Source organism: Oncorhynchus mykiss, chromosome 29 (genome assembly GCF_057628025.1).
Source record: "Oncorhynchus mykiss isolate SJ-2025 chromosome 29, ASM5762802v1, whole genome shotgun sequence".
Lineage (NCBI taxonomy): Eukaryota > Metazoa > Chordata > Actinopteri > Salmoniformes > Salmonidae > Oncorhynchus > Oncorhynchus mykiss.
Genome location: NC_143050.1, coordinates 24,089,760 through 24,110,412, shown reverse-complemented (window position 1 = coordinate 24,110,412; position 20,653 = coordinate 24,089,760). Strand labels below are relative to the sequence as shown.

Genomic DNA, 20,653 nt, shown 5'->3' with positions numbered 1-20,653 from the left:
TCAACCCAGATCATAGGTTGAACCCTGTCTTTGTTTTCTTCCAACCCAGATCATTTCAGAACCTCAGGGTTGATTTTAGGACCTGACTTTTATGCTGAACCATGATTTTCTGAATACATAGCCAAACCGATACAATTCATGCTGGAGTACTGTGCCCCGAGTGTTCATTAATCTGCATTAATAAAGAATTGTGGATGCATTTGTGATCTTCTCTGTCTTGTGTCTGCAGCACTTTTCAGATGTCCAGGAACAGAGCCCCGCCGTCTCTCACAGTACACCCAAGCCCTCCTGGAGGAGGACAGGTAGGTCATAGTAGCTACGCGCATACCCCGCCCACCTGACGATCTGTCTTTTTCAGCCGTCTGTTTCCTCTGTGGGGTGCAGAATCCACTTGTCACGTAAACCTTGCTGAATTGATTGCTTTCATTTTATGAAAATGAAATGATATCATGTTACGACCGCGGAAATGTTTGTAATGACCTGTCAAACACACCCCGATAATGGCTGAAATGGGCTCAATGGAATGCGTCGTCTTCCCGTTGCATCGAGAAAAATGCTAAAGCTTCGTTGGAGATTTAACACATCTCGACACTTACATCACAAGAAAGAGAAGAAAGAACTTTATTTTGATGGATGTACATTTTTTTCACTAATTTAAAAAAGAAAACAAATTGTACAGTTGAAATATTTACAAACTAGAGGCGCTGAAATAAAAGCAACTGCTGAAAATTAACACAAATTATAGTGATATTGTGTCTGATCTCGCAAACCATGTAAAGTATGTATAGATACGCTTGGCTCTAGATTATGCCTGTTGATTTTCAAGAGGGTATCCTGCTATTGACACTTGTTTAATTATGCAACAGAACGTGACGACAGTAATTAGTGAGGCAGTCTAGGCCGTGCAGGTGGGCCTAAACAGAGCACGGTTTTGGTGGTTGCTGACCTGTTCCACCCCATTGGTAATATATTAATATATGCAAATATACCCAGTGCATTTATACAAATGAGGCACATATCATTTTCTTTAGTTTAACTTCTTGACACACTTATCCCGTTAGCGGGATCATTTTCATCAACACCCGCTGAATTGCAGAGCGCCAAATTCAAATGAAATTACTAAAAATATTTAATATTCATGAAATCACAAGTGCAATATAGCAAAACACAGCGTAGCTTGTTGTTAATCCACCTGGTGTGTCAGATTTCAATACAGCTTTCGGCGAAAGCATAACAAGCGTTTATGTAAGAACATCTCTCTCAGTAGACAATATTAAACAGCTAGCAGCCAAGTAGATTGGTCACGAAAGTCAGAAAAGCAATAAATTAAATTGCTTTAATGATCTTCAGATGTTTGCACTCACGAGACTCCCAGTTACACAATAAATGTTCCTTTTGTTCCATAAAGATTATTTTTATATCCAAAATACCTCCATTTGTTTGGCGCATTATGTTCAGAAATCCACAGGCTCGAGTGGTCACGACATCGCAGACGAAAATTCCAATAGTATCCGTAATGTCCACAGAAACATGTCAAATGTTTTTTTATAATCAAGCCTCAGGTTGTTTTTAAATTATATAATCGATAATATATCATCCGGGACTATAGCTTTTTCAATAGGAGAGGGAGAGACAATGGCTGCCCCACTCTGTTGCGCAAGCAAAACTCTGCGAACACCCAGCTATCCACTGACGCGGTGTGATCTTTCTCGCTCATATTTCAAAATAAAAGCCTGAAACTATGTCTAAAGACTGTTGACACCTTGAAGAAGCCATAGGAATCTGGTTGATATCCCTTTAAATGGAAACAAGGCATCCACTGGAACAGAGAGCTTTCAGGAAAAACAGCACTTCCTTGTTGGATTTTCCTCAGGTTTTCGCCTGCAATATCAGTTATGTTATACTCACAGACAATATTTTGACAGTTTTGGAAACGTGTTTTCTATCCTAATCTGACAATTATATGCATATTCTAGATTCTGGGCCTGAGAAATAGGCCGTTCCAAATGGGTACGGTTTTTAGCCCAAAACAAAAATCCTACCCCCTACACTCAAGAAGTTAACGCAACATATTTAAAAAGAAAAAAAAATACCTAATAGCATTAGAAAATATATATAGGAGTGCATTCTAATAAAATAGATGTGTAATTTGACACATTTAATACCTGAATTCCCACCAAAATCCCTGAACTTTGTGCTATAATTCAGTCAACATCTGATTAGTTTTTAAAATGTAAACCATTGTCCAACTGTTGTATTTATTAGAATTGTTTTTAAAAACCTTTTAACAATTTATATGCATGTTTCTAGTCATAGTTCTGGCCAGCAGGGCTCTACAAGGCATTGTGCAATATATTGTGTCCAGACATGTCTTTGTCGTGTAGAATATTTAGCTAAGCAGTGATTTAAACTGACTTATGCTATTTTTGTTTCTGTTGCAGATTCATAACCCATGTGATGGAGGGAGTTCATTCAAAGCTGCTATTTGTTGTTTTTGCCCATCTGAATGAGTTAACTGTACCTTATTCTGTCAAGCGTTAACCAGGTTTTTATAAACAAATTGTAAGGAGATACTTCCTTGTTTTTACTAGTGTTTTATTTAGTCACAATTTTAATATAAATTTGTTTACGTTTCTGAATATTGTTTTATGTGTGTATGTAAATTATTCAGTGGGCATTTTACATTCACTGTTTTACTGAATGTGTTTTTTACATTTTAGATATCTGGTTGTGCAAGTTTTTTTTTTTTTTCTTCATAATAATAAAATCTGCAGTCAAAAAAGCTTAGGCCACAGCCATGTATTCCTTCTTTAGTTTCACCGTATCAGTCATCATTGAGTTATTATTTTTTATTTTTACCAGTTAAATAATCATCCAATATGCTTACAGACCTGTGCAGAGGAGTGGTTTGGACTTCAACAGATATTACTAGCAGCCAGTGATATCCAGAGTAGTAGACAGATCACAGCCCAGTTTCCCAAAAGCATCTTAGAATCAATCATATGACCTATGGTTCTAACGATGGATTTATTAGCCTTAAGATGCTTTTGGACACCGGGCCCAAAACCATAGAGGCCTCTATCAAAAAGCCATGTTGTCATGGGCAGTGCCATTGAGGGCTTCCACCATTTTAATGTAGCCAACTGGGTGGGACTTCCATTCCATTCCATTGTTTGATCCCTCCTGGTGATTCTGTTGGAGTCCGGGTCATCAGGAGCGATCAGCCAATCATGAAGAAGAAAATTAACTACTTCAAAATAGAAAGAGTACTTTATTAATCTGAGTCCATCTTTTGGTGCTGTCACACTATAATGACACCGATACAAAGATGAGTCCTCGATCTCTATGATCAGATCAGGCAAACAGGAGTCACTGGGCCATAGATCTAAATCGACCATACACTGTAGGACTCCAAATCTCATTGATGGATCTCAGGGTTCTGGCTCTCGCACTGTGTCACCGTCTACTCCATCCAAGGTAATGTGATGCTGCTGTGAAACTGTTATGGATATACGTTGTGCACAACTCATGGATGTCAGAAAATGATTTGAGACGGACGTCGCAGCGGGAAAGTGCTAAATGAGAACTTGTGAGTGAAATTAATGAAGATCTGAGGAAAATATTGCCGTGGTTAAGGATAATATTGAAGTGAGTGACAATCAGGAGCCTATTGAGAAACAAGAAATGGCTAGAATTGTCGGAATCATTGGACAGTTTGATAAAAGTATTGAGCAGTGGAACTCCTATACAGAATGGTTAGAATCTTTTGTTCTTGCAAATGACATTGAGGACAAAATGGTGCCTACATTTTTTTTTTGTGTGATAGGGCCAAACATTTAATTTACTACACAGCCTGCTACAGCCAGACAGAACAGGTAAAATGACGTATGGTGATATTGTGGGAATCATGAAAGGAGACTTTTCACCAAAACCACTAGTTGCTGAAAGGTTTAGGTTCATAAGAGAGAAATCAGAAATGGGGAGAATCAGTGACAATGTTTGCTGCTGTGTTAATTTAACTCACAATGCTCTGATAGTTTATTTGTGTCCTAAATTACACCATTAGAGACAGACTAGTATGTGGCATACGGAGTGAAGCCACACAAGATACTGTTAGCAGAAAGTATTCTGACCTTGGCAAGGCCATAGAAGTCAGTGTTTCCATGGAACCTGAGAGGCTCAGGAAAGTGCAGAGTTGCTACATTTTTCACCTCCACCATAGGCCCTGTTCCAAAGAATGCCAAGATAGTAATTTAAACAGGCTATCGCCCCATAGCACTCACATCTAGCAATGAAATGCTTTGAAGTGTTCATCATGGCTCACATCAACACCATGAATCCCAGATACCCTGGACTCACTCCAAATTGCAACAACAGATCACAAAATCCCTTTTGCACTTCACACTGACCTGCCCACCTGCAGCTCCATCTGCAACTGGCTTCTGGACTTCCTGGCGGGCCGTCCCCAGGGGTTGAGGGTAGGCAACACATCCGCCATGCTGACCAGGGGGCCCCTCAAAGGGTTGCGTGCTTAGTCCCTTCCTGTACTCCCTGTTCGCGCACGACTCCAACCCCATCATTAAGTTTGCTGACAACACAACGGTGGTCGGCATGATCACCAATGATGATGAGACAGCCTATGAGATGAGGTCAATAACCTGGCAGTGTGGTGCTAGGACAACGTCAGGAAGACAAAGATTGTGGACTACAAGAAACGGAGAGCCGAGCACGCCTGCATCCACATCGACAGGACTGTAGTGGAGCGGGTCGAGAGCTTCGAATTCCTGTGTCCAGATCACTGAGGAATTAACTTTGTCCACACACACCAACACAGGAGGCTGAAAAGATTTGACATGGGTCTTCAGATCGTCAAAAAGTTGTACAGCTGCACCATTGACAGAATCTTGACTGGCTGCATCACCGCTTGGTATGGCAACTGCTTGGCAAGGCGCTACAGAGGATAAAGCGTACGGCCCAGTACGTCACTGGGGCCGAGCTCACTGCCATCCAGAACCTCTATGCCAGGTGGTGTCAGAGGAAGGCCCTAAAAATTGTCAAAGACTCCAGTCACCCTAGTATAGACTGTTCTTTCTGCTATCGCACGGCAAGTGGTACCGATGCACCAAGTCTGGAGCCAACGGAGCCCTGAACAGCTTCTACCCCCAGGCTATAAGACTGCTAAATAGTTAGTCCAAGTAGGTATTTGGGCTATCTGCATTGACCCCCTTTGCACTAACTCTTTTGACTCATCACACACTGCTGTTACTGATTTTTTTAAAATCTATTTTGCCTAGTCACTTTACCCCTACCTACACTACTGTTCAAAAGTTTGGGGTCACTTAAATGTTCTCGTTTTTGAAAGAAAAGCATTTTTGTTGTCCATTTAAAATAACATCAAATTGATCAGAAATACAGTGTAGACGTTGTTAATGTTGTAAATGACTATTGTGGCTGGAAACGGCTGATTTTTAATGGAATATCTACATTGGCGTACAGAGGCCCATTATCAGCAACTATCACTCCTGTGTTCCAATGGCACATTGTGTTAGCTAATCCAAATGTATCATTTTAAAATACTAATTAATCATTATAAAACCATTTTGCAATTACGTTAGCACAGCTGAAACCTGTTGTGCTGATTTAAAGAAGCAATAAAACTGGCCTTCTTTAGACTAGTTGAGTATCTGGAGCATCAGTATTTGTGGGTTTGATTACAGGTTAAAAAAGGCCAGAAAGTATTCATGCCCATTGACTTATTCCACATTTTGTTGTGTTACAACCTGAATTCAAATGGATTAAATATATTTTTATTCCTCACCCATCTACACACAATTCCCTATAATGACAAAGTGAAAACATGTTTTTAGAAATTTTAGCACATTTTATTAAATGAGGTACTGAAATATCTAATTTGCATACAGTACCAGCCAAAAGTTTGGACAACTACTCATTCAAGGGTTTTTATTTTTACATTGTAGAATAACAGTGAAGACATCAAAACTATGAAGTAACATTCTGTATCCTGTAGTAACCAAAAAAGTGTGAAACAAATCAAAATATATTTTATATTTGACATTCTTGAAAGTAGCCACCCTTTGCCTCTGACAGCTTTGCACACTCTTGGCATTCTCTCAACCAGCTTCACCTGGAATGCTTTTCCAACACTTTTGAAGGGGTTCCCACATATGCTGAGCACTTGTTGGCTGCTTTTCCTTCACTCTGCGGTCCAACTCATCCCAAATCATCTCAATTGGGTTGAGGTTTGGTGGTTGTGGAGGCCAGGTCATCTGATGCAGCACTCCATCACTCCTTATTGGTCAAATAGCCCTTACACAGCCTGTGTTGGGTCATTGTCCTGTTGAAAAACAAATGATAGTCCCACTAAACGCAAACCAGATGGGATGGTGTATCGCTGCAGAATGTTTGCTGCTGTGTTAATTTAACTCACAATTCTCTGAGTTTATTTATGTTCTAAATTACACCATTAGACAGACTAGTATGTGGCATACGGAGTGAAGCCACACAAAAGAGACTGTTAACAGAAAGTATTCTGACCTTGGCAAAGGCCATAGTAGCTGATAAAGAGGCTCAGTCGTAGACTTCATCAGGAAAGTGCACAGAGTTGCTACATTTTTCAAAACCACCATAGGCCAAAAACATCTGATTGGCTCAGAATAAAAACTGGTTTGGATCTGACAACCAGATTAATTGGTTGAAACACTAAACAGCATTTTTTTTATCAATGGGTAGTGAGCTCATTGTATGGTTACCCTAGATAATTAGGCCTAGATCATTCTAATCACTTAACCATACTGCCATTAATCTCATTTGAACATCTTGACCATGTTCCGTTATAATCTCCACCCGGCACAGCCAGAAGAGGACTGGCCACCCCACATAGCCTGGTTCCTCTCTAGGTTTCTTCCTAGGTTTTGGCCTTTCTAGGGAGTTTTTCCTAGCCACCGTGCTTCTACACCTGCATTGCTTGCTGTTTGGGGTTTTAGGCTGGGTTTCTGTACAGCACTTTGAGATATCAGCTGATGTACGAAGGGCTATATAAATATATATATATTTTTTTTTGTAGTTCTTCCATATTTCATTAGTTAAGTAGGCAATTTACCATTTCTTCATCCATGTATGCGTTGGATTGCTCGTCCAATTTACTATGATGAAATGCAAATTGGTTATGATCGACGATAGGTCAGTCATCCAAGGACACTGTAGTAGGCCAGTGACGTAACAAATAGGTCAGCGGGAGGAGGGGGGGGATGTCAGGGAGGGGTTTTCTGTGCGCTCTCTGACATCACGCATTCTAAACCCTCAAATGATTTACCTCACAAGTGGTTTGTACATTCTGGTGTATGTAAAAAATGTATGGAAAGAATGTCAAACGATATACCGTATATACAGGGGCTAACTTTAACTCACCACTAGCTCTGTCTCCTGTGGTTGATAATGATATAGGCCTGTAGCCCACACACCTTGTTTGGGTCATTATATCATCACAGCAGGTGGTGGAGCTGAAGACAAGGCAATAGTCTAGATGTTGGCCCCAATATTTACTTCCATTATAAAAGATCCAACAGTGTAGGTGTTGCAGCATGACAAAAATTAAGCAATGGCCACATACCAGCATAGAATATCCAGCAGTGATTCTGCACATTATGTTAAATGTGAAATTAGGTTGCCCTTGCAGATTATATTCCCTCCATCCCTTGGCAGGTATGCAAGCAGACATGAGCTCTGTGGTCCATGTGTGACACAGGGAGGCTGTCGGATTGGGGCTAAGCAGTTTCTATGGCAACAGAGGATGAGCGATGCTGCGGTAAACAGTGAGGTGGCGAGCCCGGGGATGATGCCTGAAAAGGCTGTTTCTTCCTTGCTCTTCTCACGCTCTACCCTGCTGCTCCCATTGTCATGGCTACTGGACAGTCTTTGGGCCATGTCATTGTCAAAACATTATAAGGAAGGAGGCTAAAGTATAGCATCTCAGTCACACCAAGGCATGTAGGATTACACAGGCAGAACACAAGGCATATGTTCCCATCTTTTAAAGCAGTTGATAGACCCATTTCCTTTGACGGCACCTGAGGTCACCTTTAATTCTCTATCATCCAACCACTTATAGTATCATAACATGATATCTTTGTGCTTTGGGACAGGTAAATATAGGGCCCAAGAAACCATTTTCCTTTGCAAAACCAGTACAAAGGATATGTCAGATTATCATTTTATTGGTAAACTGTACAATTTTGATTTACTATGGTGCTACATTTTTTTCTCCATAATATTTTCTCTCTCTCAAATGCCTACTACCATTTGCACCAGAAAACTGTTCACAAGTAGAAAAATACAAAACCACATGTACACCACTCACCGATTTGTGAGGGGAAAGAATGTACAATGAAAACATGGAGTTTAGAAAGCTATAGTACCTTTGGTGAAGAGAAATAAAAACAGTGGGGCAGGACGGATAAACGCAGCATGAAATGACTTGAGAACTAAGCTGCCGTACCAAACACGGAGATAACAGAATTGCACATTTTTTGTCTTGTTCTTTTTCTAGGATTAAAGAAGAGGAGATCCAAGGTCCACAAGCAGAGCTGAAATACATTTGAGGAAAATCCTCACGGGTTTCACAGCTACTTTAGTATTCATTCAGTGCATCTTCAGTCCAGGGGAGACCAGTAGATAAAACAGGGAGGGCCACAAAAGCACTCCCAATATTTTCCTAGACAAAGAGATCCTATTCCAAACCTCTAGCACCTGGATGATGACTATGCAGACTAATGGGAACTGGGATCATGTAGTTAAGGCTTGGTTTAACAACAACTCAGTGGACATGTACATTACACAGTATGTTTCACACAGTAGAAGGTGTAATATTATGTCTAGTGATGTTTAATGAGTGTATTACATAGTATATTTCGGATGTCACTTTCTGGTCAAGCTGCAAAGCCGGAAGATCTACTTCTCTTCTTAAAATCAAATAATATTTTAACCTTAACCACACTGCTAACCGTATTCCTAATCCTAACCTCAAATTAAAACCCTAAATGTTGACAATATATTGCACATTTTGATTTAGCAGCTTGGCCTTATTTTCGGGAATCGTATGTTTCACACAATAGTAGATGTAATTTGTTAGTGACGTGAGTAAACTCTGAGAAGATGGTAAATAAAGTAGAGGTGTGATTTCTATGGTTCTTTCAGAGCTGATGCCTTATTACTTTAGAGCAGTGGTCTAAACCGCAGATCAATTCCCAATATCACCTGCCATCTTTTTTTCTGGTATATGAAGGCTTTGACAGCACGAGGCTGCCATTACAGGAGGGATGGCTATATACATTTATTCCCACAGCAGGTGCTAAAGTTTGTAATTAATTACAGAATTGTATGAAACATAAGCCACAGTGTGGTTGGCCTAGACATACAAAAGGAGGCTGTCATTGAGACAGAAACAAGACATACAAATCAACATAAACACACAGTGGATGATATTGCCTGATGTCAAGTTGTAAAACTGATCTGTCCAACGTTATCAACTGCCAAAGACAGGAGGGGCGATCACCAACAGGAACTGGTACGCTACATACACATTCACACACAACAACATATACATGCACTGTTTCAAACTGCCAAAAAGTGCTGTCTTGTGCTTGAACATTTCACACTGTTGGTTGTCGCACCAACAAATGTGTTATCTGCATTGACTGCCATTTCCAAAGCAACAGAAACCCTGAAGACAACCGTCTTCATCACCACATAGTAATGTAGGTAGAACAGAAGGAGTTAAGGCCACATGGGGAAAATCAGGGTAAAAATTGTATCCAGGGTAAAAAAAAAGAAAAGAGGAAGGTAAAAGTGTTTGCATCAGATGTCATAAATGCATATCAACCCTTGCTATGTCAATTACCCCTACACACCCAAGAGTACAATGTCCCGCTTGTCTGTTTCAAGATGATGAGGTGTGACAAGATATGAAGCCCCTGGTCAGTAGATCACAGGTTGAAGGAGTATGTTCTACTTAGCAGGCATCATTGAGTTCCAGTGCTTTAGGGCTCTATTCAATCTGCATTGCAGCTTTACAGCGTGCTTGAAATTTAAAGACCATGTTCCTGCTTTAGCGGAGACTGCATTCACTGTAAACGCTGCAGATGTCGGCTCAATGGGAATTGACCTCTACATTTCTATCGTGGAATCTGCAACGCTTCAGCTTTACAGATTAAATAGTGCCCTTAGTGATGGTCAGAAGCTTTCCCAATGGGCAACATTCTCTTCTGTTGATGGGCAACATTCTCTTCCGTTGATGGCCACCAGGGGGTAGGCATGCTCAGGTCCTGATGTCCAGCTAGACCAGCCCGACTCCACCCATCAAAAGACGGAGCCACTGTGGTGGAAGTGGATAGTGATGGATCGGAATTACAGTAGTGTGCACATTTAGAAAGAAACTACAACAAAGGCCAGCTTTTGGTTGTGTCTGAAGGATGAAGGAGAGACAGTAGCGGGCCTACAACAATTTCAAGGCATCATAGATGCAAGAATATTCTCAAATGCAAAAATGTTTAGCCTCCAATGGGCTCTAATCATGGAATATCATACCCACTATATGTTTACTCTGAAGTGCTAATTTTAGACACAGTTCATGTTCTCTCTCAAGCAATCTATATAATAGCAGGACATTTTAGTCAGGGAGAAAAAGGGGTATAAACCATCATGACACACACATAGAAAACAACAGATATGATCCCTTTTTTAAACATATTTAGAGCAGGGCTCTCCAACCCCGTTCCTGGAGAGCTACAGTCCTGTAGGTTTTCACTCCAACCCTATTCCTGGAGCTACCCTCCTGTAGGTTTTCCAGGAATAGGGTCGGAGTGAAAACCTACAGGAGGGTAGCTCCAGGAACAGGGTCGGAATGAAAAACTACAGGTGGGTAGCTCCAGGAACAGGGTTGGAGAGCCCTGTTTAAGTGTAACATTTAGGAGGTTAGCATCTTCTATCCCCTTGGAGCTAGGGCTGCAGTACCCTATTTGTCCTTTAGGGAGTGTAATTGCAGTTTTGAGCTGCATTATGCTCAGTCCCCTCTCCTCTACGGCCTGCTGTTGTTGAAGCTGGAGTTGTTGCTGCTGCAGCTCTCCTCATAGGTGGGAGGGGGTTCTGTAAGATCCACATACAAACCAGAGAAACAGTCCGACAAATAGTAGACTATTGTTCATTTATCATCATAATGAAACAGAAGTGATTTACAGAATCAACTCCAGACAGGTTAAACTGTGTGTAGGAGCAGCAAGTGGTGACTAACTATGTAATAGTGCTGTATTAGGCAGGGGTAACTCACCATGTGGGTAGTCCCAGGTGCTGTACTCAGGGGGGAGTATGAGAGGACAGGACGTGGGTACTGGGGTGACGTTTCCCTCTGTAAAGAAAGGGATGGTGGACCCAGTGGACACACAGAACAGAGGCGCAGAGGTGTCGTCGGCACGTCGCTGGCTGGGTGGGAAAGCTGCACCGGGAGCGTAGCTAAATGCACTGGGGGACATGATGGGGGGCTGGCCGGATTGGTCCTGCTGGGAGTGGCTCTTAGTGGGGATCTCCTCGCTGACTGAACCCCCTGCACCCAACTCCTCCTCCAGGTCCTCCTCAGCTGGGGGTGCGCTGGGGGTAACCCCTTCCAGGCCGGTGTTAGGGCTGATGGGTGTTGGGGCTGGGGTTGAGGGCATAGCTCGTGACGGGGTCAAGTTGACAGCGATGTTCCCGATGTAGATGGGTAAAGTGACAACCGTCTCAGGGGATTTTAGTGATACCTGCAGCGTTCACAAAGACACAATGTAAATGTTAAATATCCTGTCATCCCAGGTGATCCTTTAAGTACAGTACTGACACAAATCGCTTTGCCATACTGTATGACGACCAAGACATCTGATCTGTTCAGATTACCATAGTTATAATCCCTGAACTCAAAAGAGACCTCTGAAATTGAGCATGAATGACTTACAGCATACTACATGGCAGGTGCATTGGGTTAATGAGAGGATTACTACAGTATGGTACTGTATGAGGAACATTGTCTGGTTCATATTGCAACTATAACTACAGAATGAGAATGGTTGAGAATGGTTTACCAAGAAAAACTTCCAAAATGACCTTTTAACCTCTAATTTGTCCTTTTGGAAGTTTTTCTTGGTAAGCAACTCTCATGATTTTTGTCATTGTTGCTGAGCACTCCTCCTTGCCTTTGTTTGCTGAAGCGCGAAGTACCCACCTGAACTCTATAGAATGAACACTATACAACTGCTAAAACTCTGAAATACCACCTGTGAACAACATGCTTTAAATCGGGTGGATGCCCATCAGAGCACTCGATTGAGGATGTTACTTACCTGGATGAAGTAGTCGATCTCTATGAGGCTGCAGCCGGCCAGGGCAGACTGGGGGAGGGGCGGTACGATGATCTGCTCTCGCCACTCAGCGTGTTTCCCCGCCTTCACTCCCGCCCCCTCTACCTCTGCTATGGTCCGCAGGTCGTACAAAGCTCGTTTGGTCTTATAAGTCACTTTCTGAGCAAGAGAAAAGGAGGAGGGGTATCAGAGACAAGATCTACATCCAACAAACATACAGCCTAGAGTAAACAATACAGACAAACACTACAGATCAAATATATACACTAAAAATACTCAAAAGTATGTGTACAGCTGCTCGTCGAACATCTCATTCCAAAATCCTGGGCATTAATATGGAGTTGGTCCCACCTTAGCTGCTATAACAGCCTTCACTTTTCTGGGAAGGCTTTCCACTCGATGTTGGAACATTGCTAAAGCTACTTCCATTCAGTCACAAGAGCATTAGTGAGATCAGGTACGCAGTCGGAGTTCCAATTCATTCCAAAGGTGTTTGATGGGGTTGAGGTCAGGGCTCTGGGCAGGCCAGTCAAGTTCTTCCACACCAATCTCGACAAACCACTTCTGCATGGACCTCACTTAGTGCATGGGGGCATTGTCATGATGAAACAGGAAAGGCCTTCCCAAGACTGTTGCCACAAAGTTGGACAGAATAGTCTAGAATGCAATTGTATGCTGTAGCATTACAATTTCCCTTCACTGGAACTAAGGGGCCTAGCCCGAACCATGAAAAACAGCCTCAGACCATTATTCCTCCTCTACCACACTTTACAGTTAGCACTATGCATTGGGGTAGGTAGCGTTCTCCTGGCATCTGCCAAACCCAGATTCGTCCGTCTGACTGCCAGATGGTGAAGCGTGATTCATCACTCCAGAGAACGCGTTTCCACGGCACCAGAGTCCAGTGGCTGTGAGCTTTACACCACTCCAGACAACGCTTGGCATTGCGCATGGTGATCTTAGGCTTGTGTGCGTGCGGCTGCTCGGCTATGGAAACCCATTTCATGAAGTTTCTGACGAACAGTTCTTAAGCTGACGTTGCTTCCAGGGGCAGTTTGGAACTCAGTAGTGAGTGTTGCAACCGAGAAGACAAATTGTATGCGCTCCATGCTTCAGCATTCGGCGGTTCCGTTCCGTGAACTTGTGTGGCCTACTACTTTACGGCTGACCCATTGTTGCTCCGAGACATTTCCACTTCCCAATAACAGCACTTACAGTTGACCGGGGCAGCTCCAGCAGGGCAGAAATTTGATGAACTGACTTGTTGGAAGACAGTGCCACGTTGAAAGTCACTGAGCTCTCCAGTAAGGTCATTCTACTGCCAATGTTAGTCTATGGAAATTAAATGGCTGTGTGCTACATTTTATACAACTGTCAAGCAACGGTGTGGTTGAAATAGCCGAATCCACTAATTTGAAGGGGTGTCCACATACTTTAGTATATATAGTGTATTAGCATTTGATCAAAAGTTACACCAGTAGCAACATGAAACCGTGAGACGTGGTCGTGTGGTACCTGTATGAGACTGGCCAGCACGCAGCCCGTGTCCTTGCCTGACTTGTTGTGGATCTCAGTGGCTAGTCTGATGATCTGGCCTGGTGTGTATCCCCTCAGGTCACTGCAAGCCTTGAGCATGAGGGTGCCCGTCTTCACCAGGAGATAGCTGAACCTCTTAGTGGTCACAGCATAACTGGGTTGCTGGGGAGAAGCAGTCATAGGAAGGGTAAAACAACCAGTTCTGAGGGACAGATGAACAGAGCGTAGTAACAGAAATAAGAGCTGGGGGGAAGACCTCGTGTAATCTTCAATTATGGATGAGAAAGTGGTTTTACTGCGCTCATCGTGGAGAAATCAAATCCCATAACTATCAAACAAAATAAGGCATGATCAAATAAGTGGGCACTCTACAGGTAGTCAGTCCACTGTCCTCTTCAGAAATATATACTGTTCTAGTACACAGTCTATAGCCAAGTACTATACAGTGCCTTGCGAAAGTATTCGGCCCCCTTGAACTTTGTGACCTTTTGCCACATTTCAGGCTTCAAACATAAAGATATAAAACTGTATTTTTTTGTGAAGAATCAACAACAAGTGGGACACAATCATTAAGTGGAACGACATTTATTGGATATTTCAAACGTTTTTAACAAATCAAAAACTGAAAAATTGGGCGTGCAAAATTATTCAGCCCCTTTACTTTCAGTGCAGCAAACTCGCTCCAAAAGTTCAGTGAGGATCTCTCAATGATCCAATGTTGACCTAAATGACTAATGATGATAAATACAATCCATCTGTGTGTAATGAAGTCTCCGTATAAATGCACCTGCACTGTGATAGTCTCAGAGGTCCGTTAAAAGCGCCGAGAGCATCATGAAGAACAAGGAACACACCAGGCAGGTCCGAGATACTGTTGTGAAGAAGTTTAAAGCCGGATTTGGATACAAAAAGATTTCCCAAGCTTTAAACATCCCAAGGAGCACTGTGCAAGCGATAATACTGAAATGGAAGGAGTATCAGACCACTGCAAATCTACCAAGACCTGGCCGTCCCTCTAAACTTTCAGCTCATACAAGGAGAAGACTGATCAGAGATGCAGCCAAGAGGCCCATGATCACTCTGGATGAACTGCAGAGATCTACAGCTGAGGTGGGAGACTCTGTCCATAGGACAACAATCAGTCGTATATTGCACAAATCTGGCCTTTATGGAAGAGTGGCAAGAAGAAAGCCTTTTCTTAAAGATATCCATAAAAAGTGTTGTTTAAAGTTTGCCACAAGCCACCTGGGAGACACACCAAACATGTGAAAGAAGGTGCTCTGGTCAGATGAAACCAAAATTGAACTTTTTGGCAACAATGCAAAACGTTATGTTTGGCGTAAAAGCAACACAGCTGAACACACCATCCCCACTGTCAAACATGGTGGTGGCAGCATCATGGTTTGGGCCTGCTTTTCTTCAGCAGGGCCAGGGAAGATGGTTAAAATTGATGGGAAGATGGATGGAGCCAAATACAGGACCATTCTGCAAGAAAACCTGATGGAGTCTGCAAAAGCCCTGAGACTGGGACTGAGATTTGTCTTCCAACAAGACAATGATCCAAAACATAAAGCAAAATCTACAATGGAATGGTTCAAAAATAAACATATCCAGGTGTTAGAATGGCCAAGTCAAAGTCCAGACCTGAATCCAATCGAGAATCTGTGGAAAGAACTGAAAACTGCTGTTCACAAATGCTCTCCATCCAACCTCACTGAGCTCGAGCTGTTTTGCAAGGAGGAATGGGAAGAAATGTCAGTCTCTCGATGTGCAAAACTGATAGAGACATACCCCAAGCGACTTACAGCTGTAATCGCAGCAAAAGGTGGCGCTACAAAGTATTAACTTAAGGGGGCTGAATAATTTTGCACGCCCAATTTTTCAGTTTTTGATTTGTTAAAAACGTTTGAAATATCCAATAAATGTCGTTCCACTTCATGATTGTGTCCCACTTGTTGTTGATTCTTCACAAAAAAATACAGTTTTATATCTTTATGTTTGAAGCCTGAAATGTGGCATAAGGTCGCAAAGTTCAAGGGGGCCGAATACTTTCGCAAGGCACTGTATATACACACCACCTTTTAAAAGTTTGGGGTCACTTAGAAATGTCCTTGTTTTTGAAAGAAAAGCTTTTTTTTTTATCCATTAAAATAACTTCAAATTGATCAGAAATACAGTGTAAACATTGTTAATGTTGTAAATGATTATTGTAGCTGGAAACGGGTGATTCTTAATGGAATAGGTGCACAGAGGCCCATTATCAGCAACCATCACTCCTGTGTTCCAATGGCACATTGTGTTAGCTAATCCAAGTGTATTATTTTAAAAGTTTAATTGATCATTATAAAACCCTTTTGCAATTATGTTAGCACAGCTGAAAACTGTTGTTTTGATTGAAGAAGCAATAAAACTGGCCTTCTTTAGACTAGTTGAGTATATGGAGCATCAGCATTTGTGAGTTCAATTACAGGCTCAAAATGGCCAGAAACAAATAACTTACTTCTGAAACTCATCAGTCTATTCTTGTTCTGAGGAATTAAGACTATTCAATGTGAGAAATTGCCAAGAAACTGAAGATCTCGTACAACGCTGTGTACTACCCCTTCACAGAACAGCGCAAACTGGCTCTAACCAGAATAGAAAGAGGAGTGGAAGGCCCTGGTGCAAAACTGAGCAAGAGGACAAGTACATTAGTGTCTAGTTTGAGAAACAGATGCATCACAAGTCCTCAACTGGCAGCTTCATTAAATAGTACCCGCAAAATACCAGTCTCAACATCAACAGTGAAGAGGCAACTCCGGGATGCTGGTCCTTCTAGGCAGAGTTGCAAAGAAAAAGCCATATTTCAGACTGGCCAATAAAAAGAAAAGATTAAGATGGGCAAAAGAACACAGACACTGGACAGAGGAAGATTGGAAAAAAACTGTTATGGACAGACAAATCTAAGTTTGAGGTGTTCGGATCACAAAGAAGAACATTCGTGAGACACAGAAAAAATTAAAAGATGCAGGAGGAGTGCTTGACGACGTCTGTCAAGCATGGTGGAGGCAATGTGATGGTCTGAGGGTGATTTGGTGGTGGTAAAGTGGGAGATTTGTACAGGGTAAAAGGGATCTTGAAGAAGGAAGGCTATCACTCCGTTTTGCAATGCCATACCCTGTTGACGGCGCTTAATTGGAGCCAATTTCCTTCTACAACAGAACAATGACCCAAAGCACGGCTCCAAACTATGCAATAACTATTTAGGGAAGAAGCAGTCAGCTGGTATTCTGTCTATAATGGAGTGGCCAGCACAGTCATGGGATCTCAACCCTATTGAGGTATTGTGGGAGCAGCTTGACCGTACGTAAGAAGTGCCCATCAAGCCAATCCAACTTCAGGAAGCATGAGACAAAGTCTCTTCGGATTACCTCAACAAATTGACAACTAGAATGCCAAGGTCTGCAAGGCGGTATTTGCTGCAAATGGAGGATTCTTTGATGAAAGCAAAGTTTTAAAGGACACAATTATTATTTAAATTAAAAATCATTATTTATATCCTTGTCAACGTCTTGACTATATTTCCTATTCATTTTGCAACTAATTTCATGTATGTTTTCATGGAAATGACTGCATAATAACACAAGTTCAGACAGTGAGACAGTGCTGAGACATTGGTGACTGGTGGTCTTTACCTCAATGTCGGGCACTTGATTGAGGTTGAGCAGGTTGAGTAGGTAGAAGGGCTTCTGGGCCTTGTAGTCCTTGGAGAAGCGAGGTGTGTCTATGACGGCTCTCACACGGTAAACAATTTTCCCAAAGGGCCCTTCAAAGGAGGTTGGGGCAGCCACTGAGTTGGACAAATACAAACACAGTTATTAGACAGAGCGAGATTGACTAGAGAGAGTTTAAGATTGTATACTAAATGTAACTCTTGGACATAAATAATTTCACAATATCAACTGCTACAGCAGCAACATAGACCACAGCTGATTAATTTATTTCATAAAGCCTCTGCTGTCTGCAGGTGAAACCTATAAATGGGAATGCGAGATTCTGACCTAAACAGGGTGGCAGTCTAAAATGGTGGCTGGTCAGTGTGTGTACTTTATCAGAGGAGGGCCAGTCAGTGCTTGGTCTGAGCAGTGGGAAGCAGATAGATCAGGACAGGGGGACAGATACTCAGGGCTCCTAGCAGCGCTGTCACTAAGTGTCTGTGCCTATCTGTCTGATCTGCACAGATCCCCTCCTAACAGGACAGGGGGACAGATACTCAGGGCTCTGTGCCTATCTGTCTGATCTGCACAGATCCCCTCCTAACAGGACAGGGGGAGGACAGAGTTTATTTACAGACTCCCGAAAGGACAGAGGATAGAGGAGGAGAGATGGAGGAACGGAAACTGAAGAAGAGAAAGACAAAAATAACAATTCTGAGAGGTTTGAAGGAGAGAGGAAATGGAGAATGGTAGGATGAAGTTTAGTACAAAAAGAGATAGAGATGAGAGAAAAACCTTGGAACATCTCAGAGAAAAACCTTGGAAAACATGTTATCTACAATCTGAATACATTTACAAATGTCATACTGGGTTAAAGAAATGTTCATACTGAATATCCATCTACTGTATTCAGCTCATAAAGCACGATAGGTGCTGATACATTCAAATTGGAACGTAATTGTGTCCAATGTCATGCTTTTAACCAAATACATTATAGGATTTTCCTATGAATCATTGGAATAAATAGATAATGCAAAATGGAAGACTTATGAAGGACAGAGATGCATACAGAACACACAATTCAGTCTCTCACATTCTCAATATTATCAATTCCAATTCAGCCCTCCTCCTCTTGCAGCCCTTTTCTGCAGACAAATGACCAAATCATCTTCTAGTGGCTTCACGGGTGGAATGTTATTAATATAAAAAACCTGCCAAAAATCTGGTGTTTCTATGTCAAACGGTTTTGTTATATTTCAGTCTTCTGTGGTGTATATGAAGTGTAATATTGGGATGCAAACAAAAAATGTAATACATTTCAACTCTATATCTGACATGGTACTGGTGTCTTCTTTTTTTAAGGTTAAATGATCAAGTCAGCAGCGGGTGCCTCACAGGGGAATTGCCTGCTGTCAAAAAGGATTAGTGAGGAGCAGCAGTCTGGGTGCAGAAGGCTTGGCAGAACAGACACAGACAGGCTCCTGGCCAGAGGGAACCCAGCACCAGGCCAGCCAGTCACGTCTCCCTAAGGAAAGAGTGGCTGTCTGGCCTCTTCTACCACTTGCTCCTCTTCTCCAGCCTCCTCCACAGAACCAAGGGCTCCTTTTTTCAAGTCTTTACTTTAAGTGTTTATGTACATTCAACCATCTTCACAGCACAAACACTAGTTTTAATGTAGCATCCCATTTGGAGGCGCTATAAAATGTGGATTTTAAAGCCTCCCCTGTCACCCCTTGACCTGACAACCAGCAGGGGGCACTGCCACTGGGTCACACAGCTCAATTAAGTGCCTGGATGATTCAATCATCAGCTCTATAATTATCATGTATTCTGTTGCTGTTCTGTTGACGACGGGGGAAGGAGGGACGTGGAGAGCAGCAGGGTGATTGCAGGGGGCCCACAAGGAGCAATTAAATAGTGACAGCACTACGGGACTAAAGGACTATATATAGACAGAGTGTAGCCTAATAGACAGACAACCACTGCACTGTCTGTGCCCTCACACCTGTATGTACTCAAGTTCACAGTCCAGTCAAAAGCATTCCGGAGAAAACAAGGAATAGCATTCTGCATGTCATGTGTTACGACACAAAGGAGTGTCTGTAGGGACATGATAAGTCTCTAGGCTACTGGCACTTGTTTGCTTTGTGTTAGTCCTTGGCCAGGGGTGACTAACATGGCCTACTTTGACATATATCACCCACTCAGACAGGAGATGTTGGCTGACACAAGGGGGGCTGGCTGACTAAGGCAGTTACAATTAAAGTGCATGTAGCACAAGGGCAGAGACATTAGTTTCAATAATGTACCCTACTTCTGATATGAAAAGGCATTTCTTTATTTACCTGAACAAACTGTACTGAACCTTCTTATACCATTCATAATGCTATATTATATCCAGTCCAATTGTTTCATTGTTAGACAAAGAGCCAAGGGCCCTAAGCAATACTACAAAAGCAACACACACTGTGCCTATTCAGAAACTTCACGCTATCAGTGGTTATACCTGAAAACCAGATTCCTTCAAAAAGTCACCAACAAGAGTTCAGCTGTACTGCACTGACAAAAATAATGATATGGACCTCAGTGTGGTTGACATGGAGGAATGCAGTTCAATAGGTTTTCCAGAATTATCCCAAACTTACCTGGGATGACAAATTGGAAAGGGAAACTGTGCTCGCCAGCTGCCAGGGTACCTGTAAGAGATAGAGATAGCTTGGTCAGATAGACAGGCAAAATCACATTTAGACAGACAGACAAGTACAGACACAGACACAGAGCGCAAGGTAGACTAGTGGCCAGTCTAAGGCCTTGATTCAATCAGATCAAGCGTTAACTGGCGATATCTGACACCCGCAACGCTGGTGTTTTGGCAGTGTCGGAGGTGTAACTGCGTTAGAGCTGTCAAATCAGAGCGGCTGCTCGCGTAGTCACTGCCACAAAGTGCCCCACTCAAGTTAGAAGTTCAGAACGGGAAAGTGTAGGCTATATAGAAATAAAGACACTCAAATAAAAAATCAT

The 20,653-nt window shown here is 42.3% G+C and overlaps 2 protein-coding genes across 3 annotated transcripts in view; one reads left to right on the top strand and one right to left on the bottom strand.

Moving 5' to 3' along the window:
• Positions 1–3,243, top strand: part of LOC110509844 (myosin-IIIb) — a 58,363-nt gene extending 55,120 nt beyond the window's left edge. For both annotated transcript variants that reach the window (XM_090226850.1, XM_090226851.1), the window contains 2 exons: positions 230–302; positions 2,442–3,243. In XM_090226850.1, coding sequence (XP_090082976.1) covers positions 230–302; positions 2,442–2,449 — 81 coding nt within the window. In that variant the 3' untranslated portion in view covers positions 2,450–3,243. The remainder of the gene's footprint in view (positions 1–229; positions 303–2,441) is intronic.
• Positions 3,244–8,214: 4,971 nt separating this feature from the next.
• Positions 8,215–20,653, bottom strand: part of arrdc1b (arrestin domain containing 1b) — a 63,553-nt gene continuing 51,114 nt past the window's right edge. The window contains exons 3-8 of the mRNA XM_021590984.3: positions 20,278–20,328; positions 17,612–17,766; positions 13,917–14,099; positions 12,384–12,560; positions 11,342–11,807; positions 8,215–11,160 (exon numbers count right to left, since the gene is read on the bottom strand). Coding sequence (XP_021446659.1) covers positions 11,093–11,160; positions 11,342–11,807; positions 12,384–12,560; positions 13,917–14,099; positions 17,612–17,766; positions 20,278–20,328 — 1,100 coding nt within the window. The 3' untranslated portion in view covers positions 8,215–11,092. The remainder of the gene's footprint in view (positions 11,161–11,341; positions 11,808–12,383; positions 12,561–13,916; positions 14,100–17,611; positions 17,767–20,277; positions 20,329–20,653) is intronic.